This window comes from Heliangelus exortis, chromosome 3 (genome assembly GCF_036169615.1).
Source record: "Heliangelus exortis chromosome 3, bHelExo1.hap1, whole genome shotgun sequence".
Lineage (NCBI taxonomy): Eukaryota > Metazoa > Chordata > Aves > Apodiformes > Trochilidae > Heliangelus > Heliangelus exortis.
The window spans coordinates 21,731,006-21,758,967 of record NC_092424.1 but is presented as its reverse complement, the minus strand read 5'-3'; the positions used below and the strand labels follow the sequence as shown (position 1 = coordinate 21,758,967).

General features: G+C 42.5%; 2 protein-coding genes across 7 annotated transcripts in view; one reads left to right on the top strand and one right to left on the bottom strand.

Moving 5' to 3' along the window:
• KCNH1 (potassium voltage-gated channel subfamily H member 1) overlaps positions 1–16,099 on the top strand; it is a 185,413-nt gene extending 169,314 nt beyond the window's left edge. Inside the window, exons 11-12 of one of the 2 annotated variants that reach the window (XR_011725049.1) lie at positions 9,168–10,203; positions 13,977–16,099. Coding sequence is in view for 1 of the 2 variants with exons in the window: in XM_071739557.1 (XP_071595658.1) it covers positions 9,168–10,016 (849 nt within the window). In the remaining variant the exon portion in view is untranslated. Of the gene's footprint in view, positions 1–9,167 lie in introns of both variants that reach the window. The other variant, XM_071739557.1, reaches the window with a different exon arrangement.
• An 8,745-nt stretch (positions 16,100–24,844) lies between these two features.
• HHAT (hedgehog acyltransferase) overlaps positions 24,845–27,962 on the bottom strand; it is a 158,750-nt gene continuing 155,632 nt past the window's right edge. For all 5 annotated transcript variants that reach the window (XM_071739551.1, XM_071739556.1, XM_071739552.1 and 2 more), the window contains one exon: positions 24,845–27,205. In XM_071739551.1, the coding sequence (XP_071595652.1) occupies positions 27,114–27,205 (92 nt within the window). In that variant the 3' untranslated portion in view covers positions 24,845–27,113. The remainder of the gene's footprint in view (positions 27,206–27,962) is intronic.

The following is a 27,962-nucleotide window of genomic DNA, read 5'->3' as shown; positions in this document are numbered from 1 at the left end:
AGAAAGACACTGGCTAAGAGGAAATCATCTTAATGGTAAGCTACTGTCTAAAATGTAAGCACTGACAATGATTGTATACAATTTGATGTATACAATTGAACTATTATCTCAACACATCATTGCTTTCCTCAGCTCTACAACCTCTGCATCTATTTCAGATCTCATGTGAAATTGTCTCAAGTTAGAGGAGGGGAAAAATATCCCAAATCCCTGACTTGTACAAATTGCCTGATTTCTTTCAGGAAACACTTGGTAACTGGCAGCGAGTCACAGGGACCTTGGGCAAACAGACTGGCTCTTGAGAAGGAATGTTGTACAGATCATATTTTTTATAGTTGTAATCTAGGTGTTAGAGAGATTAGTTCCTGCTGCATATTGGCCTCTCCTTTAAGGCAATTTTAGGCAGTGTTTTCTCTCCAAGAATAAAGGTAGTATGTTGATCTGGAGTAAAAGATGAGTATACATGAGCTGTTTGTGTGTCTTATATGTGTATACATACATATATATCTGTATCTGTATATATACATGTATGTATATATGTATATATCCTGTATCTGTATACATACAGATAAAAAAGTACCTGTACCATGTGGTAAAAATGAAAAAAACCCAACCAAACAAACAAAAAAACAACAAAACACAAATTCCCCTCAAACAAACATGAAAATAGTTGCTACAGTCTGCTGACACTTGGAAAGCAGAAAGCAGAAACTTGTTTTTTTCCTCATTTACTACAAACAAGAAGCTCCTACAGAGCATTTCACATTTTAAGGGACATAGCAGTTCTCAAGCGGTAACACATTCCCACACTCAGATCTGTCATCATTTCCCCAAATTCTTGCCTACACGTTACGTATTTGCTTGCAACAGCTACTTTTCCTCCCAGAAATAATGAATTTCTAGAAAAATTTTTTGCAATACATATTTAAGTGTTTTTTCACTTAGAGTCCTTTTTCTAAGTTACTGAAAAATGAGCTATAATGTACTGTAATTGGGAATGTCTATCCAGACTATTGGCCAGTGCCAAAGGTGTGGTTTTTAATTTTAATTGTGTGGTTGTGTAAGTTTACTAATGACAATGTTTTAGAGGCTATTTTGGGGAACAGGCATCTCTTCGTGCCTCAAAACTTGCTAGCGAGGCTGTTGCAGATCAGGCAGGTTTTGTCTGTTATTCCTACTAATTGCTCTGGACATAAAATTCTGCCTCATTTTTGTAAAGTCTTTTTTCTTTTCTCCCAATACGAGCACAAGCTGTAAACATGAATTACAGTGAGGAGTTTGATATAAAGTAGAATTTTGACTTCTGCAGAATTTCTAAATAAATAATAGCGACAAGATTAAACACTAATATTCAAGCCTAGAATTTGTGATTAGGCTATAAAATATGCTGTTACAGAGAAGAGCTTTGGTACACAGTGAAGGTGATGGTGCTCATGACAGTAACAGCTCAGATGCTGTTCTCTATAGACTAAAAACCTTGTTACCTCTTTCATCTGGGTAGTGAGGGTGCTCATTAAATCGTGAAGTTGTGTTTCACTTCTATATTAATGATCCAGTAATACACAGGAGTCTGGTTTTTTGAAACTAAAAAGGTACTGGTCTGTTTGAAGGGCTGAGTTGACTTCCCACAGGACAAAGGAGATGCAAAAGGGCTGTGCCCATCCACATGTTGGCCAGGTATATGCCTGAGGTTTCCTGATACCAGCCCCACGGCCAGGAACTTCCAAATCTTAGTTTGCTTTGAGTTGTCAGATTATTATTCAAAACTAGAAATGTTTGCGAGTGCCTTGCAGGGCACATTAGCTGTAGAGTGACATTAGCTGTAGAGAAATCTGTTCCTCTCCTGAAGCAGAAACCAAATTTTGCTGTTGTTGCCAATAAATCTAGAGAGAACTTACTGATATCTGTGGCACTATTGCAGACTTGTGATTTTTCATGTGGCTGTGAGTCCTATGCACAGATCATCTGCTTGAAACCCAGGGTCAAAGCCAAACAATATGGGACTAAAAACTGAGTAATTTGTATCAGCCTTTTAACAGGTATGTCAACTTCAAGCATCGAGCCTTGAAATTTGAACTGCAGAATGGGATCTGCACTTTCACTGGTCATAAGTGTGACCTGTGTACTAGTGTACCTTCTCATACATTTGCACCTCTGCATTACGGAGGTGAGACTAACTCAGAAATTGTGATAATAGATAAAGAAAGTGAAACCCACTGTAGATTTTGGTGAGAAGCTTCATGAGACTGCAGTGTTATCCTGTATTTTGTTATTTCTGACAAGCTTTTAAATGGTGTCATTTCTCCACCATTTTCCCTGATACAGCGCTATAGGGATTCTTCACTATCATAGACTACCTTAATCCCATGCAGCTTTGGCTTCTTTAACATCAGTGTCAAAATCATTTTTATTGTCATGCGTTCTGTCTCTGTTGGTTTTTTTTTTCTCTCTTGGTTTCTCCTTCAGAATAAAAAAGAAAAAAAAAGAAAAAAAAAGAAAAAAAAAGAAAAAGAAAGATTGAATCCAATTTTTATCACATCAGCCTGAAGATATTTTCATCAGCTCTTGGCATATGCTAGATGGACTATGTACTAATAAATGCCTTTTTGTGATTGCTTTCCTCACACTTAAGTCCATTTTCTGTGAGCACCGTATGAAGTAATTTAAAGCTTTTAAGTGTCTATGATATCTGGTGCATCCAGACTTTGTGAAAGTTTCTAGATCTGTGAAAGAGAATTATTAAGCACCAGAGAAAAATGCTGTCATTAATGCTGAGGAAGACCTGCCAAATCTTTGAGAATTTGTGCATGCTATAGAAGTAGAAAGAAGGGAAGGTTGTAAAGCTAATAACAGTAACAGCTTTGTGGCTTAGAACCTCGTATTTGTAACTCCATTATGACAGTCTGATTCAAAGCATGATGAAATCTGTATTTCTTTCTCTTGCTGTGGATCTTGGATCAGTTCTTATTAATCAAACTTGAAAATTGCAAACTTTTCAATGCAAAATTTTTGCATAAGACCAAAAAATAATTTCCACTGCAGATGCAGGCGGGTCTTTCTTTGTATAGCAGGATAAGGTTTTCAATATATCTATAATATGTTTTAAATGAAGCATCCCCTAAGCCTAATCTTTAAGGCTGTCTCATGCAGTGCTGTCACAGTGGTTGCATTTACAATCAGAAAACAGCAAGACCAGAATATGGTTGCTAATACATTACTTCTGCCTTGTTCTTCTTCTGGTTACTTTCCTGGGAATGTGCAGAGTGCTGAAGGGCACAACTTCTTACAGCTCAGCAGGCAAGCATTGCTCTGGTGCATATCATGGGCTGCCAAGAGGTCAGTGGTGGTGAAGCCTCTCAGTGGGCTGCTCATTATTAGAGTTACAAGAGATAGCAGACTTCTTAATTCCCTATGTGCACCAAGTAGTCTTCCCTACTGTACCCAAACAACATGCCATTTTGAGTTGTTTCATTCAAACCTGGGCAAGTTCCAGGCAATGTCAAATTTCCATAGTACTGCCCACTAATGGCTTGGTGGTCCTGCCTCTCCTTGTGTGCAAATGCCCAGTGAGCATAAACCTTTGTGTGAAACAGGTCAACAGCCTACTCAGGTATTTAAGGCTCAGGTATTCAAGCCTTTATTGTATTTCCTCCTAATGTTTTTTAATGTTCTTCTAATGTTGTCTTTGGTTTGCATGTGACTCCTCCTGCTGTCATTTGGCATTGTAGTCCTGATGTCATTTGATACGTGGTTTTCATATTGGATAAGACACTGTATAATCAGTCTCTGCCTACCCCTGTTCATGCCATGCCTGATGTTATACACCCTTGTCATATTCTATACACCCCCACCCCTGTCTTTGTGTAAAGTAAGCAGGCACTTAAATTTCCACATCTGTATTTGCATCTGGTCAGAGGAGGTAATGCTGTTGCTGAGTGTGTCAGCCCCTCACCCTGTTGCAAGGCAGTCCTCAGTTTTCATGGCCAACTTGCCATAGGTTCTCTGAAATGTCTTCATGAAACAAAGTGTTGCCCTCTCTTTACTGCTCAGGAAAAACAACATGGCACTATGCTGGATAGTTGGAGAGAAACATCAGCAAGGAGTGAGATGGGAAGGGCAGTGGGTAGATGAGGGAAACATCTAGAAGGCTCATTTTAGGATTAGTTGTTTTACTTGGCTTTTCAAAAGGAATCTTGCATTTAACTCAAGCAATTAAATGTTCCAGCTTTGGGTGAGAGTGAGAATTGAAGCACCAAGCACTGCCTATTAAAGATGCTGGGAGGCAGCAAATAATTCAAACATCTTCAAACAGTTAAAACTGGAAAGCTTAGCATTACATTGAAAATTTTAAAGGTCTGAATTTGACCTGTTTTGTGTCAGTAAAACTATTGTCTAAATTCTTCACAGTAGTAACTGACTAGCTGTAATACTTCTGCAGAGATTTTTAAACATAATACTCTAGAATCTGTTTCTAAAAGTGAATTTTGAAGTGTCTGGGGGAGCGAGGAACAGAAGTGTCACTGATGTAAGACAAACTAACTCTTGAAGCAGAAATTGCGGGAATCTTTTGTGAAGATGTGATTATGGAATCTTTGTTGCTCTCAATCTCCATGTTTTTCTAAAAGATGCAATCTAGTTGTAACAAGATTCCCTTCAGGGAATGCTCCTTCAAAGCAATCCTATGCTGGGTGTCACATGGCAGCTTTTGTCAGTCTTATCATGAAGAAATTATGAGTCATATTCATAAAAAATGTCCATGCTGTGTTATTTAAATGATGCTTGGCTTTCAGTGCTGTGCACAGGAAAATCTAAAGAACAGTTGCTGGGCACTCCATATTTTAGAACCAAATAAGATATTTCAAGTACTCATTTATGTCCACCCAATTTTTTAATAATTTAGGGAGGAATTATGACCTTAATCTCTGAAGGCACTGATTTGACAAATGCAACTTGAAAACTCTTTGAAGATTAGAAAGAGGCAGAGTCTTTACCCAAAGCTTACTAAAAACTTCACCTTTACACCCTAATACTGAGAAAAGGGAAACATGGTGAGTGTAACCCTGTCTTTTTTCCTTGGACACAGCTCCTGCAGAGGCAGGTGTGTGCAGGGTGTTGCTGTCACAGGTCAGGGGGGTGGATGGGGGTGGGAGAGCACTGGGACACATCAGCTCATTTCTCCACTTCTCAGAGTCCATCTTTGAAAAATAAAATTGTTATTGAGTCATCTGACAACTGCATGCCTCAGTTAAATGTTGATATGATTGCAGTAATCTGTGACTATCATAGCTATTTTTTTTAAGCTTTTGACAAATCTAGGCTGATACTCCTACAATACTCACATTTCTGTCAGCTTGAGAGGTTTTCCAGTGGAGCTACAAGATGCAGCACCTTTTTAATAAAAAAGCTGCACAGTTTATAAAGCAGAGGTCTCCTGTGTTTGTGTGGCATGCAACATCAGCTGTCCATGAAACATACTTTGAACACCCCACACCCCCAACATCCAAGTGTAAAACAGACTATTCACACCCCTGTTCCTTGAATATTGGCTGTTTATGACTCTAAAGGAGACAGGGGTTGGTGCTTTGTTTGTTTTTTAAGATAAATACAGTTGCTTCTGGCACCATTCACCTATAATAAGCTTTCCTCTGGATTAAAAAAAAAAAAAAAAATAGAAAAAAAGTAGATTTCTGTGGTTTTCTAATTTTGAGAAAATCTTTCTTCCAAGTCCCACTAGTTGTGGAGGTAATTTTAAGTTTGCTTTCAAAATTCAGAAATTTTAGGAAACATCTTTACATTTCTTAGTAGTGGCAGTGTTTCTGTAGTGAGTTTTTGCTGGGTCACCTATATATCCCCTGCTTTCTTTTTGTTGCTGTTGTTTGGAGAGTGTAAAGCACTACCCCTTCCAACACAAAAGTGAATGCTTGGAGAGACAGATAAAGAGGAACTGCTGTAATGTTCTTTGCAATAATATTTTGGATTTTAACTTTGATTAAAATCCACATTTTTAGTCCCCAAAGTTTTCCACATGAAAATTTCTGTCTAGGTCCAGGTTTCTCTTCCTGAAAACAAATGAAAACAATTTTCTTTCGCTTCATACTCTTATACTTGTTGGAGCAGATGTACATATGTCAATATAACAACTCCCTTTTTCTGAATACATTGGCTGCTGCTGAAGCTGTTCAGCCACTTAAAATTGCTTTTGCCTCAACAATTTTAAGAAAACAGTCCATTTAAAAGGACTTGCATTTAATCTTAAAAAAGACAGCAACAAAAAAAAAATCCAAAATGCAGTTGCATAAAGCCTTTTTTTAATTACTGCTGAGCTTTGCATAGTTGTAATATTGCTTAATACATAAATATGGAGCTGTCTTGAGAAAATAGGACATTGGGGAGCTTGTAAAAAAAAGGAGAGCACTGACAGCTTCTCAAAGACAAGTTGCTGTCTGACAGGTATTTATCCAGTGTCTTAGGAGTCAGTTGCAAGAAGCCATCCCACAAGTCAGAGGTTGTGTCCTCTGGCAAATGTGTGCAGATTTGATTTGCACCGTGTGAGTGTAGCTTGTCACACACACACACGCACACACACACACACACACACACACACACACACACACACATATATACATATACAAGACCTTCAACAGGATGGGAGAGCTGAGGACTGCATTTCTGCCTTCACACAGGAGATTGCTGCTGTGGTGTAGTTGGTCATAGCTGGTGTAAGGCCTTACATGGAAATTAGGGCTTCATTGGTGTGGCAGCAGTTTCCTATAGCAAAGGTGGGATTTATGTAATTGCTTGGTCCATGTATGTTCCTGTTTCTGGTGCCACATGATCTGAAGGCAGAGGAGAGAAGGCTGACCGCCACACAGCCAGAAAGCCCCCCACCTGCCCCTGGTGCTGTGCTTGGCTCCAAGAGGGCTCACCCAGACAGTGCAAGCAGTGGGGCAGTGGGGTGATGGACACTCTGACAGAGTGTTTCCCACTGTTCACCTTTTTGTGTTTGCTGGTTAATTTGCAGAGACCTCTCTTCAGCAGAGACCATCCTACCAGCTGCACGAGATGCAGTGGCTTGTTACAAGTATGGGCTGGGCTAGGCTGTTAATAATTTGCTGCTTAAGGCTTTCTCCATTGCCCTCTGTGGTGCTGTAGCAAGGGCAGGTTCTGTCCAGCAGTTTACCCGTTTATGTTCCAGTCACTGAACAGTGACTGGAGGTTGTGCTTACCAGACGAGGTACTGAGTGGGCTGCCTGGAGCTGGGGTTGGATTAGGCAAGGACCCTACAAAGCATCCTGGGCTCTTGCTCTTTCAATCACCCAGGTGCCTTACCTGGTGACCCCTGTGAAGGTGACCATCGTACCACCCAGGCACATGCCACTTCTGAGCATTTAAGGAGAACATAGAACCCAGAGCCAGGGGTTAGACTGAGACAGCTCCTGCACAAAGTGACACCCATCCCCGTTACCTGTGTGACCACCCGGCACTGGCCCACGCGTGACCTGGATGCCCACACCAGCTCCAAACATGCAAACTCCAGGAGACGAAGGGCTTTGGGGGTCCCAGAAGCTTGCAGAAACAAACAGACCTGCCTTATAGTTGCCTTAGTTTGCCGGGGCTTTGTGTCACCAGAGCCACCATCAGCCTGCTGCTGGAGAAGACCCCCTGAGACCCCTCCCTGGCAGTGCCCGGCCCCAGCAGAGGTGCAGGGCAGCCACCCAAGTGCCTGGCTGGCACTTTTCCTTCCATTAAAGGGGGTCTGCCTGTGGCTGGGGAGCCACAACCCTAGAGCATTGTATTGATTCTCCCTTCCCAGTCAGTGAGTGCTATTCTTGCACTTCTAAGGCTTACGCGGCTTTGTCCGCTTTCTCCTGAGCTCACTGCTCTGAGTTTCCCCGAGGAAAAAATAACACTGTCAAGTACCTTGTTTTCTTACTTTTATCTCACATTTGGTTTCCTAATTGCAGCTTGGAAATAAAATACTCTCCCTGCTAATTTTATTCTTTTGTATTTGGGAAACGCTGCCAAGTCTGGCAACTTCTTCCTTCCAAAGACACAGTGTTAAGATGTATTTTTCCCTGCTTCACAATGACAAAACTGTTGAGAAGCACTGGAGTCAGGAGAAACATGCATTTTGTGTGTGTCAGTGAAGCAGTATTATTATGTTTAGTTTAATTTGAGTCTGTCTGCAACAGAGGAATGGGTTTATTTACACATTTCCTAATAATGGTTTGAATCTTAGAGTTATTTATGCATTTGAGTGTAAGGACTTTGAGCGGATTTTCCCAAAAGCAGCTAAAGAGATTAGGTATCAGCACTCTGTAGAAGCTGGGGCTAAACATCATGTGTGGGAGGACTGGGAGACTTTCACTGGTGCCATGAGACCCTTGGGTTGCTGCCACAGAGGAAGATACGATTTGGAGGAAATGGAAAATTAATTTTTCTTTTAAATTAAATCTTTATTTAGTTTTTTAAAATTAATTTTTATTTTTGCAAAAATGTTGCTTTTTCCATATAAATAAAGAAGTGGGCCTGGATGTGAAGCTCTTCAAGCTTTACCAGTCCACAACTGGCTTCCCCCTGTCTCACAGAGCCCCTTTCCCACTGTCCTTGTACCCTTCTTGGCTGTGGGACTAACTTGAGCTTTGCTTCCTCCCTAGATGAGGTGTGTGGGAGGGAAGAGAGGGCACGAAGCACTTTGCAAACTGCTATTGGAGAGTTCAGAGCAATCTCTGCTGTACTGACCCCACTAAAACAGTATCAGATCTCCTGCATGACATGTAGTGAGTGAGCTCTTAGATGAGACTGCTGTAAAACATAGTTGTCTCTTCATCTGTTAGAAACTTGGTGCCAAACTGCAGAGTCAGGAAAACAAATGTAAGAAGTCACTTTTAGCACAAAGTAGAAAAAGTCACTTCATGGGATATTTATATTTCCAATGGCACTGCCTTGCTGACCTCTCAGAACTGAAGAAATAATTTTTCTTCTTTTTCTTTCTGGTGTTGCAAGACAGATGGTGTATGCTCCTAAACAATGAAATAATCTGTGTTCCACAGAAGATAAGAGACTTGAAAATGTTACTATAAATGTGCAGGGTTGTGCACCTTTAACAAAGGTGCAGTTAACAAACGTGCAGTTAATCACAGAGTGAAATCTCTTTCCCCCCCTAGATTGTATTTCGGAAAATCAGCGATGTCAAACGTGAAGAAGAGGAGAGAATGAAGAGGAAGAACGAAGCCCCCCTGATCTTACCCCCAGACCACCCAGTCCGCCGGCTCTTCCAGAGGTTCAGGCAGCAGAAAGAAGCGCGGCTGGCAGCAGAGAGGGGCAGAGATCCGGACGACCTGGATGTGGAGAAGGGCAACATTTTGGGGGAGCACTCCTCCACCCGCTCGGTGGTCAAAGCCAGCGTTGTGACTGTCCGGGAGAGCCCTGCCACCCCCGTGTCCTACCAGCCCCCTTCAACATCCGCGGCCTCCGACCAGGCGAAGCTGCAGGCCCCGGCGTCGGATCATGGGGGATGTAAAGTGTCGGGAGACTACCCCCGACGGAAAGGCTGGGCCAAGTTCAAAGATGCCTGTGGGAAAGGTGAAGACTGGAACAAGGTCTCTAAAGCTGAGTCCATGGAGACTTTACCAGAGAGAACTAAAGCTTCGGGGGAAGCTACCCTGAAGAAGACAGACTCTTGTGATAGTGGCATTACAAAAAGCGACTTGCGCCTGGATAACGCCGGGGAGGCGAGGAGCCCGCAGGACCGCAGCCCGGTCCTCACTGAGGTCAAGCATTCCTTTTATCCCATCCCAGAACAGACTCTTCAGGCCACCATGCTAGAAGTGAAACACGAGTTGAAAGAGGACATCAAGGCTTTAAACACAAAAATGGCCAATATAGAAAAACAGCTCGCTGAGATACTTAGGATATTAACCTCAAGAAGAAGCTCCCAGTCGCCACAGGAATTGTTTGAAATATCCAGGCCCCAGTCTCCCGAATCAGAAAAAGACATGTTTGGAGCTAGCTGAGGTGTTTCTTTGTAGAAACAAAGAAAAAAAGAAACAGTCCCCTAACATTTTAAATTTAATCTTTCTTGAAAATGAATGAGGGACCTGTTCACTAAGCATGTTCCCTGTGTCTAGAAAGGTACGGTAACAAGAATTGCAACCTCATGTCAAGATGGCAGCTGACTCTGAAGCCTTTTTGACAGCAAGGGTACAGTTTCTAAAGTTTTTCTTTTCTTCATTGATGCCCATTCCCCCACACTCTCACTCTCTCCCTTGGGATGTTGGAATAAGAGTTCTGGCAGCAGCAGCCATCCCTGTGAGCCCCAGGTGACCTCTGAGGTTTTTGGAGCATGCCTTAACGTCGTGAGCTTGCATTTTGCCTGTCTGATTAAGCACTTGCCAGGGTGCTTATGTTTTCTGCATTTGTTCTGGGGTTTTTTTGCTGCTGCTGCTGCTGCTGTCACTGTCTCAGTCACCTGTACAGCATGTTAAATGCCACAGTATATTTTCATATATCTCTAATAATGCAAAAAGCTGTAGGAGATGTGTGATGTTTCAATGAAACATATGCTACTCAGTACCTAAGTGATTTTTGGTTAGCAAAGAGAAGGGTAAAAAGATGAAAAAAGTTGTACTTTTTAACTGCAAAAGACATTGCTGAAACAATTGTCTCTAACAACTTCCTCACCAATAGGCACAGTGTTTCGGGTCTGTTAATAAATGACATCTTCCACCTTTGCATTCACTGAGTCAAGGATAATGGTTTTCAGAAAGGATAACGGTTTTCAGAAAACTTGTGACTCAGATTTGTTTGAATATTGTTACCTTTGCTATTAACTCCAGCCACTTGAGGACTGAGGATGAGGTGTGCAGTGTCCCTGAACACAGCCCACTGCAACCATGTGCTGTGAACATCTGTACCAGGTCCTGCAGATTTGTCTCCCATTGAAAATATACTGTGGCATTTATGTCCTGGGTTTGCTATGAATTTGCTCTTGTAATTCTTGTTAAATTATTATTCAGAAGTTTCTGTTTTGATAACGTTCATTGTGGCCAAAGGCTTTCCAAGAACTTTTAAAGATTTTAGATTGTGGCATTTTCCTCTACATCCAGATGTGTTGTTTCTGATCTACTCTAGCTGGTAAGCAAATGGATAGTAGAGGTAGAAATACAGTGCTAACTGTATATACAAGTGCCATTGTAGCAGGGAAACAAACAGATCTGCTTCTTAAAGAAGGAGATGTTTCCAAAACTTTTATTTTCATAACTTCTTTTGGAGGAAGATCGAAGCACTTTACCAAAACAACTCTTCATTATTCATTAGATAAGGTAGCATAGCTGGTGTCATGGCTTAGACTACCACCCTAGGTGTATATTCACAGCATATTCTCTCCACTGATCCGGTATGTTCACTATTTAACAGTAGGTTAGAGATGAGAAGCATGGTGCAACACTTTTTTTTTTTTTTTTTTTTTTTAATGGCAATAGATATTAACACAGCATGGGAGCAGTTAAGTCTCATTCTTTTTCCATGATACTAAGTCATTTACAAACTACAAATGACTTTTTGGGGAAGATTTTTGTTCATGTTAAGTAAAGAGGAGGCAAGGAAAACAACAGATATGAAAGGATTTCTGGCGGCCCAAAGCTTGCATGGTGCAATACAGAACTGTGTCAGACATCCCTGGGGAAGTGTGAGGTCCACAGATGAACCAGCACAGTGGTGAGGCCGAGCTGTGCAAAGCTCAGGTCATGAAGTTCAGTGTGTTTGTTTTTCTCTGTTCCTATGGTAACTGCCCTGCTCTCAATGATGCACAGATTATTCCGAGTGCAGGACCACTATTCCCAGGTCTGGAGGCAGCTGGTTTAGGATTGGCTTTTAAGAGACAGTGCCCACAGATTGTGAATTCTTACCCAAGGACTGGAATATTTCTGACAAACAGCTATCAGGATCAAACCTGAAGGTCACAAGAAGAGGCAGCAGGGAGGTGACTTGCTCTGAAACCAAGGTCCAATTTCCTTAATTTGTTTCTGGTTCCATGCTGACTTTTTTCGAGTTGTCAGTGGTGTCTTTTACCATCCGGCGCTGCTGGTGTGCAGCACTGAGGAAGTTTCTCTGAGAGTCACGCTGTGTGTTTGCTGCATTAACCACTCTAAGTGGCAACGGTTACCCAGAATAGCTATAGCATGATTGCTGTAAGAAATCCATACATCAGTGGCTTCAGTTAGAAACTGCTGACTTTCCAGTCTCCTCAGTCAGTAAATCCATCGGATAATGAAATTATGCCTAAGTAGACCACAGGAATACTAATATACAAGGATTTCTCATTGATGCCCCAAAATTCCAGGAGGTTTGTAGAGACTGGCTTGGAGCTAGTTTTCTAATCCAGGCTAATTCCTAATCAGTGTTATAATCCTGACACAGTAAAATTTCTTAAAGGATGAAAGTCTTGCTGAACTTAGGAAGTGCTTTGTGAAAATGTCATCCACTTTCCAAGTTGGATAAACATGGAAATTAGTTTATTCCAGGTGGATGAGGGAGGAAATGTTTGTAACCTCCAAAGTTTGTACTGCCATTATCTCCAGAATGGCCGTGCAGACACATCCAGTTGCAGGTTCCCTGGCCCCTTGCTGCTGAAACCAAGGGGGTGTTTCTCAGTGGTATTTTTATGTTCCCTCAGGGATATACTAAAGGAAATTCTCTTGTTGCCTGGAGTCACGGCAGGGCCAGCCCTAGGAGTCCCAGAATTAGCCACATGTGTCAGTAAAGGAACCCAAGCCCCCGTTTGCTGGGGTTATTTCTCATGCATCTTGAAGTTGAGGATACTGTGCTCCTGCACTTTCTGTGGGACAGCAGATGGGTGCAGTAGTGAGTCTGTTTTTAAGGCTTCTACAATGGCCTATAAAGCCATTTATAATCTATTTGTAAAGCCTTCAAGGACTATAATATAATCCTGAATTACGCTTAAATTTTAATATCTTTGACGACTATGGCCAAATTTGGTTTTGTGACTGTCTTGGAACTCTGCTCCTTTCAGTGACATCTTCAGGAAGTCTGCTTCTGGTCAGCACTGACAGCAGTAATTGTAATTCAGATTTGCACATTTCTGACTGAGATTAGACCCATTTTATTTTTATGAACTGTCAGGGACTAAAACTAGTTGTAGGAGACTACACCATCCCTCAGTAATGTGTATATGTTTTAAGAGAGTTTTTTTTAAAAATACACTATCGAGGATGCCCTTTGGCCTTTGGAATCCCTGGGCTACCGAGTGGTTAAAACAAGCAAAACCTTGCTAGCTATGGGACTGTCACTTCTTTGAGCCTCAGCCTAGTTTGGACCTGTGCTGTGGTGCCCAGGCTCTGCAGCATCTCTCCTTTAGAGAGTGACTGACAGCACCTCTGTTACAAACTGGCCTTTCCCCATTGAGCCTTACGCTCGGATGCCTGCGGCTGGACAGCGTGTGTACCCACCCTGACTGTTACTTGTTCTTTCATTTTTATTTGTCAGCTTCTTGTTTTTCTTCTGTTTTTCTTTACATGTTGGCTAAGTCTTTTCACTTGTTTTCCAGCTTAGAAATGAATGATCTCTGAACATGAGACCCTGTCCCTTAACAAGCAAATGCTTGTATGTACTTTAAGAGAAAAATCAAAATGCCTCAGCTTTAGTCCTTCTGCCATTTACCAACCTACTAAAATAGTCTGCGTTAATCTAAATGAGATTCCATTTTTACTATACAATGGAATTAGATTTCTGTCAGAAGCAGGAAATTGAGAGAAAGAGGTTGGGTTGTGATTTGGTAAAATGGAAACTTCTAAAAGTTCATGCTTAAGCTGTTAGAAATAGCACTGATCTGCAGCACAGGATGATAAAAGCAAACCCCAACCCTCAACCCTCCCGTGTTCAGATACATTTACTTCTGTCTGGTATTACATGTATACTTTTAAAAACACCATTCTTGCTTTAAATCTCTTTCACAGTGCTGCCCTGAATCCCAGCGAACACCCTGTTTAGCAGCTTCGAAGGTGATGTTCTGCTTCTACAGTACTTCACTTTAATGAACTGAACAAGATATTTACTGTAAATATCTGGTGATATATTTTCAATCAATCTTGACCAGTCTGTGAAAGAATTTAATACATTATTTGTCTTTACTATATAAGCAACATGTATAATTACACTTGTGCAGATGTGTGTACCCACACACATATATATATCTATGTATAGGTAAGTCTGTGGATTGCGTTTCTTTTAAGTAAAGCACATCCCTTATTTAATGATTCCAGTTCAATAAGGGATCTTAAATCTTCCCAGTAGATGTCCACCGAGTGTCCTAGTTAGTATCTTGTTTGTTAACTGTTGAACTTTTCAGGCCATGACTTTTGGTTTCTCTATCTGGCCTCAATTTTATACTGTTAGTCTGGCGAGTATTGTTACTGAGAGAGGATGTGGCAATAGTCAAGAAGCAGAAATCCATGTGAAATTGGAAAAATGCTGTATCATAGTTGGTGGGAGTAAGGCTCATAAGCCACTCTTTGTTGCTTATGGTATCCCTGAGGCTAAGCTGCCCTGGCAGTGCTTCTTGTGGCTTTTTTTCTGCAGGAGGAATGGAAGACTAATTGGGTTTCTTTTTCCTAGTACCAGGGGCTGCCTCAAAGGTGCTGAGCCTATCCTTCTTCTCATAGGCAGCATTAATACTTGGTTGCTGCACCTCTGTTTTCTTGTCCTGGTGTTAGGTGGTGAAAAACATCTTCTTGCTGAATTCTTCATTTCCATGTGGTCTCCCGTGGGTGTGTTTGAATAACAAAGTCTGTGTTTCAGCTGCACTTCTAATTCATTAAAACAAACCTTTTAAAGAGAGTCCTGTGCAGGGGAAGCTCCAGAAATCTGAGGTGAGGTACAGTAGGTTACTGTATCCTTCAATCTGACAGTTTTGACCACATTGTTGTGGCATGCATTGATTCAATTAAATAAAAATAAAGCATTTTGCAATAAGATATATCCAACATTTAGCCTTAAGACCTTTTCATAAGTGATATCATTCAAACTGTGATTCCATTCTCCTTCCTTCTTAATGTTCTCTAGTATTTACAGTGTTGCCTAAAGATGAAGCACTTTGATTAGCTTTCTAAATCTAATGGAAATCACTTGCTGGTAATCACATTTCTTTCTCCACTTATTGCCTTCTTATTGGGATAATTAATTACTCCAGTAGCCCTCTCCCCTTGCAAAACAGAGATGTGACCATTGCCAGAACACTTTTGTATACCAGGGAGTCAACCCTTCATATTACAAAAGTGTTTGTTTCAAAGGGTTTTTTGACAGTTCAATACAGCTAATGTGAATTTACCTGCAACTGTCATTTGTCTCAAGCTGATTGTTGAGTGTTGTGTAAACATACTTAGTGTGTAATTTGAGGACATCTCTGTAACTGGATCTAACTGCCTAGTGTTAACAAAACAGTCTGGGGTTTTCACTAACTGCTCTGAAAGGCTCATGGTTTTTTTTCTTCTTCCCACTGAATCTGTGACCACCGACATAGAAAAAGAATCATTTTAGCTGTAGATGAAAGAAGTTCAATAATCTTGTATCAGGATGAACTGCTATATAAAGAAATACCAAGTTTTCTAATGAATGTGTTATATTATTGTACCTACATACAGTCAATATTTGTACATCTGTTGGAGACCTGTCTGCGTTTCAATATTTAGCGGCCACTGCATGGACACTTTATCAATATGCAGTTAATGCAGTTGCTTTGGCGTTTTTTCAATGTATTTCACTTGGTTTTATCCTTTCAGAAATCCACCAAATACTCTTGATTCTTTTTCTTTGCATTTGTCACTTTGTTCAATGAAGCATGACTAGAAAAAGAGAACGAGTAGATACTATTTTTGTGGTCAGCAAAGCAGCTGCCAGTAGATAGACAGTGTGTGTACGTGTGTATGTATACATACACACTGTCTGGGAATGTTTCAGTTACAAATGCAGCCACCTACGTTAATGATATCCTTATTCAACATTTTTAAACAAGCACAAATAATATTTGTAAAAAAAAAAGTTTAATTTTATTTATTATAGTAATAAACTATTTTATACATTACGGTTGCTTTGGTGTGCTTTTCTATGTGTTGAGTCATACGCTTGCAAGATCATTAAGGGGGTTTTAAGTTACTCCATAGAACCTCTGGATGGCCATTTTGTTGCTGTTGGTTTGTATCTCATGTTTATCAACAGAGAAGTTCAATATTACTGTTTTGGTTATAAATTATTTGAGTTGTTTCCTCACATTTTCATCTGCTGTCTAGCAGGACACTTTCAGGGATTTTACAGTTTCAGGGTCCCTGAACTCAGGTGTTCTGTAATGTGAATGTCCTGGCACCCCAAGCAGTGTCCTGCATCCTGGGCTCCAGTCTGGGCCAGGTGTCTGCTGAGCAGGAGCAAGGTCACCAGAGGATGGCTGTGACCTGTCTGAAACCATCGTGTGATATCCTGAGGGTACACGTGCCCATAGTGGGTATATGTGTTAAACTGTGATCACTACAGAGTGAACACAGAAAAGTAGTAGTGATCAAAGAAGCTTTGGCTGTCTCATCATCGGCTGCAGAAGAAGGTGACTTTACCATGGCCTCACATGAAGACAAAAACAACAGCAGAGTGGCAGCCAATGGAGTTAAATCCAGTTGGTGGCTGCTCACCAGTGGTGTTCCCCAGGGTGCAGTTTTAGGGCTGGTCCTGTCCAGTATCTTCATCAGTGAGCTAGAGGAGGGGATTGAGGGCTTGTTCAGTAAGTTTGCAGAAGACACCAAGCTGTGTGGGAGTGTTAATCTCTTCAAGGGTAGACAGGCTCTGCAGAGGGACCTGGACAGATTGGACCAGTGGACCGAGGCCAATAATAAAAGGTTTAACAAGGCCAAGTGCCGGATCCTGCACTTTGGTTGCAACAACCCCATGCAACAATTGAGGCTTGGGCTGGAAAGCTGTCAGGCAGAAAAGGGCCTGGGAATGCCAAGAAGGCCAACAACATCCTGGCTTGTGTCAGGAACAGGGTGGCCAGCAGGAGAAGAGAAGTGATTGTGCCCCTGTACCCTGCACTGGTGAGACCACACCGTGAATGCGGTGTCAGTTCTGGGCCGCTCAGTACAAGAGAAACATTGAGGTGCTGGAGCAGGTTCAGAGAAGGGCAACCAAGGTGGTGAAGGGTCTGGAGAACAAATCTGTGAGGAAAGGCTGAGGGAACTGGGATTGGTTAGTTTGGAGAAGGGGAGACTTTATCACTGTCTACAACTCCCTGAAAGGAGGTTGTCCAGAGGTGGGTGCTGACCTCTTCTGTCAAATGAATCATGATAGGACTAGAGGAGATGGCCTGAAGTTGCACCAGGGGAGGTTTAGACTGCATCTGAGGAAGAATTTCTCTGCTGAGGGAGTGGTTAGGCTTTGGAATGGGCTGCCCAGGGAGGTGCTGGGCATCCCTGGGAGTATTTTAAAACTGTGTAGATGAGGCACTTCAGCACATGCCCTGGTGGCCATGATGATACAGATAAATATATTTTATTTACTGTTTTGGGGGGGTGAGGGGGTGTTGGCAGTTGGATGCATTGATCTTAGAGGTCTTATCCAACAATGAGTCTGCTGAAGCCCTTATGAGTATCTCACCTGCCAGTGACACTACTGCTACAGACAGCAGTGAATATTATTTTGTTGGCTACCTCAGCAAAGAAACCAAAGGTGATGGGAAGAGGGGAATCCTTTCAGGTCAGGTCAGGCATAAGAGATGGTCAAGCACAGCAGCAGTTCCAGGTGTGTATACAAATATTTAGGATGTTAGCCAAGACCCTTTTATCTTTGCACTTTTTTTTGTGGCTCATTCTCCATCCTCTGTGTTTGAGGATTTGGTGAATGCAGCTGTCACCTGTATTAAGACACTTCATGGGGCTGTGGATCTCATCTTCAAAAGAACAGAAAGAAAGCATAAACTTCCAGACTGCAGAGCCAGTGTGCACTGAGAGCAGCCAAGTACAAAGAGGAGCTATTTTTAAAACCATTTCTGCATCCACTGTACTATGTGGCGTGACAGGATCTCCAGTCACTAGCATTGTTTCACTGGCCAGTACAGAAATCCAGCTTTCTTTTGCTAATGTTATACAGTGTTCCCCATACTTACTAGAAAAGGGGAAAATACCATATTTAAGGCATATACTGCTTTTCTGTTGTTGTGGGGTTTTTGTTTGTTTTTTTCTTTTCAGGTCTTTAGAGGCTGTTGTTCTCATTTTCTGAACTCTCCATTATTTTCTATGCTGGGGCATTTCCTGCATTCTTAGCAGTCTCCCTGGTTATGCTGCAAGCTTAAATTAATGCAGAGAAGGACAGCATTGCCCACACACATTGTTCCCCATCCCTCCTCTCACCAGCTCCTCAGCATGTCAAAATGAAGGTTAGTAACTATTGCACTTTTTTTTTTCTTTTTTTCTTTTTTTCTTTTTTTCTTTTCTTTTTCCCAGATTTGTGTCACAAATTATGTAAGTTCAGGTTTCACCTGCTGGCTCATCAGCCCTGGGCTCAGCTGAGGGGTGGCAGCGAGCAGCTTCCAGGGCCCACCTGTGGCAGTGCCACGTCCTCAGTCCCAGCACCTGGGAGCATGTTCAGAGCAGGGAGAGCAGGTTTCTAAAGCACAGGGGGTGTGCTGCAGCTTCTGACATCTCTCTGCAATAACTGCAAGTATTGCTGCTTCTGTTTTGTTATGAGTTAGAGTGCAAAGAGCAGCACTTACAAGATTCCCGAGGGTGCATAGCCAGGGCAGAGCTCGGGGTTGCAGTGTGTGGGATGCTAAAAAGCCTCCCAGGGCTGTAAAGGAGCCCCTTGCTGGTAGTACCAGTGGGCAGAGGGCCTGGACCCCACCAAACCTTCCTCGCTTTGTGCTGCTGTGTGTCTGGCAGCTTTCAGGGACCCGTCCTATGGAAGTGGAGGCTTTTCCAGCTGGGTCTGCAGAGGCAGCAGCAATGACTCCCAGGGCAGCTTGGCTGGAGGTGAGTGCTGATTATGCTGTTTTGCCTTTTGTGTTCAGAATCATTGGGAATAAGGCTGCTTTAATTGCCCTGTGGTGCATTTATCACTCCAGCTCCAATGCTTGTTTGCACTGGAGTATATACAGCCAGCATAACCCAGCTCTTCTGTGCTACTGGAACCTGTGGGACTGAATTGCAGCAGATCTACCCCCCTCTCACCTGTGTATGCAGTAGCAATGTCTTTTGCAGGCTTCCCCTATTACTAAAGGAAGAGAAAACCTATTTCTGCTCAGTCCATGCCAGCAATGCACCTGCCTGGTGTGGGAGGATGCTTGAGGCAACCCCCAAAATCAAGGGGAGTGACCACCCATGTGCCCTATCATGAGGCAAGAGGTGGCTGCTATGCTCCAACCTGTCTAGCCAAGGTGGGCCCTGAGACTTGATGACATCTTGGCTGAGAAGCTGCTTTCTGTCCTTCCCTTGGGCTCCAAGGTAGGTTACAAGGCTGCAGATCCACTTGGAAAATGCTGAGAAGGATGCAATGTTGCTATGGTATTTATTACTGCCAGCAGTGCGAGGGCTTTCATTGCAGCAGGAATATTGTATATGAAGAATAGAAGCAAATACAAATATTTTTCACCCATAACATCACGGTTTTGCTCCTTTCATTCTAGTTCTCCATAACAGCAGTGTTGGTGCACGGAAGCTGGGGGGGAATAACCTGTCCTGCTGTAGAAAGACAGAATGAATAAAAGCCTGAAAAAGACCAAAAGGCAGCATTAGAGTGACTGAACTCCTAACATGTCTGTCAGAAGCAGAGAGATGCTTCTGCACACCTGAATCTGCAAAATGCATGTTCTCAAGCCATGTCTTTTTAGGTTTTTCCTTTCCTTTTCTTCTCACATTCTTGGTTCCCCTTCCTAATTGAGTTCAAGCCCTCAAGTTCACATCTAAGCTGCCCCATGACACAGGTGTAGGTTTAAAACACGCTTATCTTTGGCAGGTTGATCCATCATGATGCACTCTCAAGCTTTTTCCCTAAAATTCCCACCTGGAACTGATGGAGGCAGGAGTGTGTGAGCAACCTCCATGAGTTTGCTTTTGAGACAACTTTTCTTTTTCTCTTTCTTTTGTTTTTGCTGGATTTTTAAGTGTTTACTCGTTGAGTTTTCCTTGTAGCTGTTTCTGTTCAGGCAGATGAGGAATGAGGTGAAGGTGCAGCTTTGCTCGTTACCTGGGGACGAGTAATCCCTGTGAATGTCACTGCAGTTTGTACATGGAAATCTGAGGGGAACAAGCCTTGGTACAGGTATTTGTCTCCACATACCCATTCTCCTGGCTGAAATGCACGACTAGGAGAGAAAGAAACTGTGCTGGAGTATCTATTACACATCTGGGCTCTATAAAAGAAAGACTACAACTTCTTCAGCAGGAGTTACCACTATGGGGTAGCACAGCGAGTGTAGTGTTAAACCTGTGCTCAGCAATAGCACCCAGACAGCTCAACAAGAAATGGCCCAAGCAAAGGGAGATACAGATTGCTTTCAAACCCCTTCAGCAATCTTTTTTTTTTTGAGGGGTGAGTTTTATGGTTAAGCAGAAGGTATTTTAGAAGAGCTAAGGGTAACAAGAAGATGTATTGAACGGGCTCAGCTGTGGCATGAGGATAGGAAAAAAAGCTGAGTTATCTGTATGCTGCCCCAAGTCAAAGTAAAGTATTTGTAAGGTTTTCCTTTAGAATGATTAACACTGCACACGCAGCCATATTGAACCTGGCTATTAGGTCTGTGGAGATAGAAACTAGAGCAGTTCAGCTTAAAGCTTAACTCAAAAGAAGAAAAAAAAAAAATAGCACCCTTTAGGAAAGTGTTCAGAAACTGTGCATGAACTGCTGCATAAAATTTCAGTTCTAGCAACAAGAACTGTAAAAAGCTCTGTAAAATGGGAATGAGAATGCCTTGTTTGTGAGCAGTAAATAAAACCAGGCATGTTGAAAAGCTGCAGGCTGGTTGCTCTGTCCTCTGTCAGGTGGCAGGAGAAATGTCTAGCAGTGTGATAGTAAATGGAAGATGCATATAACAAGCCCCAAGTGCAGCCTCAGATACCTGGCAGCAGGTAGGGTGGGAATAGCTAAATGGAAGCATGATGCTGGCACAAGAGCAAAATGGGACCGACTGCCCCTGAACCTCCTCATTGTGGGGGTTGTAAGGGGCAGTAGCACTCTGAGCTACTCTGAACTACTCTGTGGTTTCGGTAGTGGCTCATGGCTCTCTTCTGTTCTGGTGCTGCACAGCACAATTCCTGATGGGTCTGCAGTGATAGGCTGGAAAGTGGAGCCCAGGGCAGGCTGAGTGTTGCTGCTGCTGTGTGTTGTTTTAGTGTGGGGCCCACAGTAAGGTGGCCATGTGTGGGTAGGGTACAAATGGAGAGTTATTTACCTCCTCAAGCCTATGACTGGGGCACTGGGGCTGGGCAGCTGCTGGGGTTGCTTGGCAGCCTGGTCCTGGGCAGATGTTTGCCAAGAGCAGACCTAGGCCATGCCCTCACTGTGTCTGCAGCATCCTCATGAGAAGTAGATGGTGCCAGGGTGGCCTTGAGGCAGGATGTCAAGAGGTGGGAGAAGGCAGCTGAGACTGCTAAAGTAGCCTGGAGCAGAGATGAGCCCAAATGAATCTTATCAGCCTGTAATTTCTGCATAAACTACCACCTCAGCACAAAACTACCACCACAAGAGTAAAGAAGCCCATAACTATAAATCAGCAGTCACATCATTTAAAGAACTGTCTCATAAATGCTTATTTTTATCTCTGCAGTTTGGCTTACTGTGAGGTAATCCTCCTACATACATGAGCCCTTAAAACAACTTTAACCCTTCCAGCAGCAGTCTGAAAAAAAAAAATCGACTGTCTCTATTTTTTTCCCCTAAGACTTGACTTCTAAATTAATTTACCAACAGTGTGGATATTTCTGCTCTTCTAGTATGCTTTCCAGGCATTCTATTTTTGCCACTGAGTTTTGAAAACTCAAATTCATTAATGCAGGGATGGAAATTCTGTGGTCCATAAAAATTAATTAATTTTGTCAGGAAAGATCAGCTCTAGAGGGAGTGCTAATACAATGTAAACCTCACAGGTCATAACCGAAGTTATTTTTTTGTATTATTCCTTCAGCAAACTTTAATTTTTCAGTGGTTGGCTGATGCACCTGTCAGTAATGATTGACTTCAGCTACCCAACCATATGTGAAGTTTTTCTTAAATCCCTGTAGACAGCGATGCACTGTAGTGTGACTGTTGCTGGGAAGGTGTGTGCCACAGGTGTCCCACGTCATCTGACCCATGTCTGAAGGGAGCTGGTATGCAGATACTTCAAGTAATTTCCACTTAGATGAAACTGGCCCTGGATGTGATGAAAGATGATGCAGCCCAGCTTGTGGTGAAAATTTGCCTGTTAAATCCTGATGACAGCTTAACCTGCTCTCATCCAGACCTTTGTGACTCCCAGCACAAGGAATGAGGAGGTTTTTGAGTATCTGTGTGTGTGTGAGATTCCCCTCATTAACACCCAAGTGCATGTGCCTCTTTCCTCCTGCAGCAGTAGTTTCCAGGGCCAGTGATGCTGACATGTGGTTGGAGGGCATGTTCCTAAAGCTTGTGGGAGCTGTCCTGAAAACTGGGCACTGACACTCCAGCTCAGTCTGAAGTATATGGGTCTGATCTGTTAGACAATGGCTTTTCCTTTTCCTCTCCTCCTGGGTGTTGGTGGCATCCATGAAAGTCTCTCAGGCTTGGAGCTGCCGGTTCTTGCCCCTAGTTGGGGGTGCCTGAGCCAAGTTGGTCCAACACTGGTAAGCCCAGAGCTTGTGATCACACATTTGCTGAAATCTAACATAAAAGAGTTGTCTTGATCTATTATTCCTCTTACATGCAACTCATGGAGGAACTAGCTGCTAGTGGCAAAACTGATTATTTTGGTGTCCATGCACACAAGACTCCTGTGCATCCTGCATCTGCAGGGGGTCAGCAGAGATGCCCACAAGAGAGGGTGTGTTCCAGAGGTCCCTTAATGCAAGAAATGAGCTACTGTAATGCAGATTTCCCCTCAAAAGGTGTTGCAGCCTCAGGGTTTTTCATAGGCTTAGCTTCAAGCAGTATTTCAGCTGTCCCTGCAGGATTAAACTATACGCCTTGACTAAGAAGTGGCTGTGTGCTTGGAGAAACGGCAGCAGAAACAAGCAGCTCTACTCAGGGAAGGGTGGAACTATAAAGCACAGGCAGGAGAAGCTGTGACACACCATGCATAGCAATCTCCTGACTTTTCACAGCTCCTTGAGGAAAACTCTGCCAGAGTGCTCCAGGCAGGCAAACCTCCCCTGAGCAAGTGCCAGCTGCAACTGGCTCCAGGGTGAGCGGTGACAGAGGAAATGAAGCAGTGCACAAAAGAAAGGGCAGGCCCTGTGACGCTGCTATGCCTAAAAACAAAATTGCTGCAGGTTTTCATAGTTCAGCTGTTTTGTTTCTGACCTGTGGTAAGCTGGTTATTCCAGCTAAGCTGCTCTAGCTCTCAGATATGGAAGAGATTCGAGAGCAAAGTCTCACTCACCCTCTCATCAATGCAGAATTAGAGAAAGAGCCACTTCATGTCATCTTACTGTCCCCAGCAATGAGGATGTCTGGGAGGGCTTTGTTAGCCAAGGAGGGGCTTAGGAGAAAGGCACATGTGCGTGCAAGAGACTCAATTACTACAGCTTTGGTGTACACATTAAAGCCATATATTGTGATAAGCTTTTCTTGCCAGCTGCTCAGGCAGTTTTTCAAAATCACTTGTTTGTATCAGCAGTCAACATGTCTGTCCAGCTCGATTTCATAGCCACAACCTTGTTTTTTCTTTATAATCACTACACTCTTGTGACTTTTAGGGTCTATCAGCAGTAGCATCCCTACACACTGTCCCCAGACTAGAAGTGTGTTCCCTTTGGATTAAAATGGCCATTATCTTACTTTGGCAATTTCTGTCTTTGCTTTTTTCGTAGGTCCCTACTAGCTTGTCCTTAGTGTTTTGAAGTCTCTTTTCTCCTCTCCCCTCACTTATTTTTTAAAATTTGGTAAGTAGGCTGTCTATTTGAGTCTCTTCCAGGCCTCTACAAGCTCCCCCCCCTCTAGGATTGTCACTGAGGACTTTCAGGGTGGATGACACTTCTAACTAATTTCACTTAATTTCAATTACATCAAGTGCCACATATTAATGAGAGTCAGTTCTCTGGGCATGCTGAGGAATATGCCTCCAAGGTGAATGTATAACTGACTACATCTCTTTAAAGTGTTTCAGGCACAGCCTAAACTCTTACCTGAGCTCTGTGTCTGACCAAGTGTGTCTCATGCCTGGCCTGCTGGTGCTCTATAAGCAGGATGGAACAGAAAGCTGGTGAATTGTTCTTGAAATATTTATTTCAAAGTAGAAGGCCAAAGAACATTTGGAAAGTTTGAGACTGAGGGACATCTTTTTATTTCTTATACAACTGATATCTGTAAGAAATACTATTTCTTAAACTGTGCAAGCACCTTTCATACTTCTGATGTTGGACCAGTACAGAAAAGTCTAAAGGGATGCACAGTTCCCAGAAGTTTCACATGCTGAATTAAGTTTCACCTGAACAACAAAAGCTGTATTTGCTTTTTAAGCCCCCACCCTTAGGGGACAAATGTTCCATGCAGTGCACAAGAGGAATAAAAGTCACCAACGTGCACTGCACCCTCCTGCAGGCTTCCAGTGCAGATCAGTGCTTCTTCACAGCAGTGGAGCACCTATTTTTCTTACACCAAACCATAGCTTTCTAAGACACAGTTGTCAAGCCAACAGGCAGTTTCAGCTTTATTTATAGAAACAGAAAAGGATACACAATCATGAAAGATCCATAAAGCACTGAAGAAAAGCCATACCAAATCAAAGTTATTTTAGTTCAGAAATGAGCACAGTCTAGGTGACCTTCAGGGTAATTTCCATATTGGAGTAGGAAGTTTTGCATGCATACAAATTGGAACCTAATCACTTTGTAGCCCCTCATTTCATGTATAATGGTAATCAATAGGACTGAAGAACAGACTCTTGACTTTTTCCTCCAATGCTAATTCCACTTAATTATAAAGTTTGAGGAAGTTCTTGTCCTTACCTCCTTTCTACTCCAAAATGGAGGCCAATCTAAGATTCTTTTAATAAATTCAGAGGCTCAGAGCAATGTATTTCTTTGTGGCTGAGAGGATCCCTGCAATCATTGTAAGTCAATCAGGAAGGTCATGTCTCCAGACAGGCAGCATTCAAAGTAAGTCTTATTTTCAACTTTTCTCAGTTTCTCCTAGAAATGACTTCTATGGGAAATCATGGCACTCTCATGGTGGGAGTGGGGAAGACTTTTTCCCTAAACATAAAGGGCTGGAGATTCTGCTTTGAAACTGCAAGAGATGGAGTTAACCTCTGGCTGGGTAGAGAGCTGAAGCCTCTGCCCTGATTTCTTCAGGAATAAATGAAGGGGAAAAATAAGCCTGCCATAGTTGTCAACAGCAGAAACATCAGAAATGGAGGCACTAAGCTGAAGCCTATCTCTCGGACTTAAATCCTTGTTGAAGGGATAAGTTATATCTGACTTGGCTGAAGCTGCACGACTGATGGAAAATAGGACACTAACTGTAGCTCCAAACAGCCCAAAATGTATGCCAGGGGGCACAAAACAGGTTTTGACAGGAGTCCTTCTGCTTTGGGTGCAGGAAGCTGCTCTTGGAAAAAGCCTTTCCTGGACTGGTGGCCTTTTGCCAGGCCTAGAGGGAATGTCTAACTAGGCTAGAAAGGCTAAAAGTCTTCTAGCTGCTCTTCAGTATCAGTTTTAAAAGTAACAGCTTGGGAGATACCCCTTGTCTCCCCTGCCCATAGAAAGCAGCACAGGCAGAAGCACTCCCACAGCCCCAATGCTTGCAGGCAGGACCAGCCCAGCTCTAAGCACCCCAGTCTTTTGGCAAAGATGCTGCTGTAGCACATCCAGCTGTGGGACAAGGACATGGAGCTGTGGCTAAATTGGGATGTGGAGCTCTGGGGAATTTGGTGCCACTGTATTGGACCATTCTGTTTTGTGTTGGGTTTTGTTTCGTTTTTTAAAGTTCTTAAAATGCTGCTCGTAGGGTGTCTTTAATATTGCAGATGGTGATTGCTTCAACACCACAGAATGAAGCAGCCTGAACACATTTACCATTCAGCCAGACCTGGGTGACATCCTTTTGTAACAAAAATACAAAAAGCAGACTTAGCTTCAGTTCCCTTGAAGGTGGAATTTTCCCCATACTGAAGGTATATTCTTTGGCTCTAACATAAGGCAGCAAGCACTTAAAGCCCAAGGAGCTGTAAGGTCATATTCGATTAAAAAGAAAAGGTGCTCCTTAAGAAAAGACCTGCCTCCCTACTCCCTCTTTTTTTAAAGAAATTAATAAAACCATTCCTAAGACTACCAAAAAAGGGTGCTGTTTTAAAGGCAAAATTTGAGATGAAGATAGTAGAGAGAAAAAAGCAGACTTTGCTACAGTAGGTAGAAAATAGCTTAAGACTGAACTACTGCTGTCAGAATACTACTGCTGAGAATAGCAAAAAAGTTCCGTCAGAAAGCAATCAAGAAGAACTGATGAGCATCCTACCCTTTGAGGATTAGGTAAGTGCAGGGCACAGCCCCGTGTGCCTCTGGACAGAGGCTGAGAGAGACTGAGTTTTTAAATTTGGCAAGTTCTTTTTTTTCTTCAGTATCTCAAAGCAGGCAGCAAAACATTGGAAGAAACAAATACAGTCTTCAACATATAAAAAATACCTATTCTGATACGCATGCATGCAATGTACACAGAGTCACAGAGATGCTGTTTTATAAAAATAACATAATTCAAAATACTTCATCATTTCTCCCCATAGCCCATTAGTGTTTCTGATTCAATTCCTGCATCCACAAACCAGAAACACTTACATGAGCTTTGGGTTAACACTTTGACCAAATACTTGGGTCTGATGCATCCTTCTGCAGCTTGGGTATCCAGTGTAGGAAAGCCATTGAGCCCCTGTGAAAAGTCACCGTTCTGCATCATTCCTAATTCATGGTGTATTTTTGCTCCCATTCAATTCCAACGTGTGAATAGCAGTACAAGAATCCAAGAACTGTCAGTGTCACCCATGGCCAGCCTATAAATAGAAAGACAGACAATCCTAGTCATAATAATTAAAGACTGCTTCAAGTAGAAATACTCTTGGGATGACCAACTTATCATACTTCTAATTAATTCTGCTAGCAATTCGGTTTCATAAGTAAGTAAGTAGACACACAGAATTTGAAAGGGGAAAAATGGATTCTTGGAGCTTCTGGGATGCCTGACCCTTTACAGCCCCAGTCTGTTCTGTTTTCAGGCAACTGGATCAGGTTCATTCCTGCTCTGCACTTGCAAACGATACTTGCCAAATTAAAGTGGTCTGCTTCAGTCCTGTCCTTTGTGGTGGTTTTGTCTGTGCAGTACATCCCCAAATGAACTCTAATGCTTTGGGGTGGCTACAGTGCTTCCTCAACACCGAAGGATGCACAGCCACAATGCAGGTTATTGAAAATGGGAAGAAATCCAGATACCTGTTCTGCCAAAAGACTCTGGTGAAACCCCTGCTTAAAGGTGCTTTGGATACCCTGCAGCTGGGTCTGAAACTGATGCCCCATTACAGCTAAAGGGATCAGAACATTGTTGTGCCCATGCAGAACAGACAGACCCATCTGTCTCATTCTTCTTAGATTTTTTATTTTATTTATTTTTACTAAAAGACCAATTCCTCTTATTCACTAAACTTTTGCTGAGGAAATGACACATTTCATCATTATTTCAAATTCTCTTTAGTGAAAGTCACCATCCTCTCATTTGAACTTTTTACAGCTAAAGCAGTAAGCAGGAGGTCACAA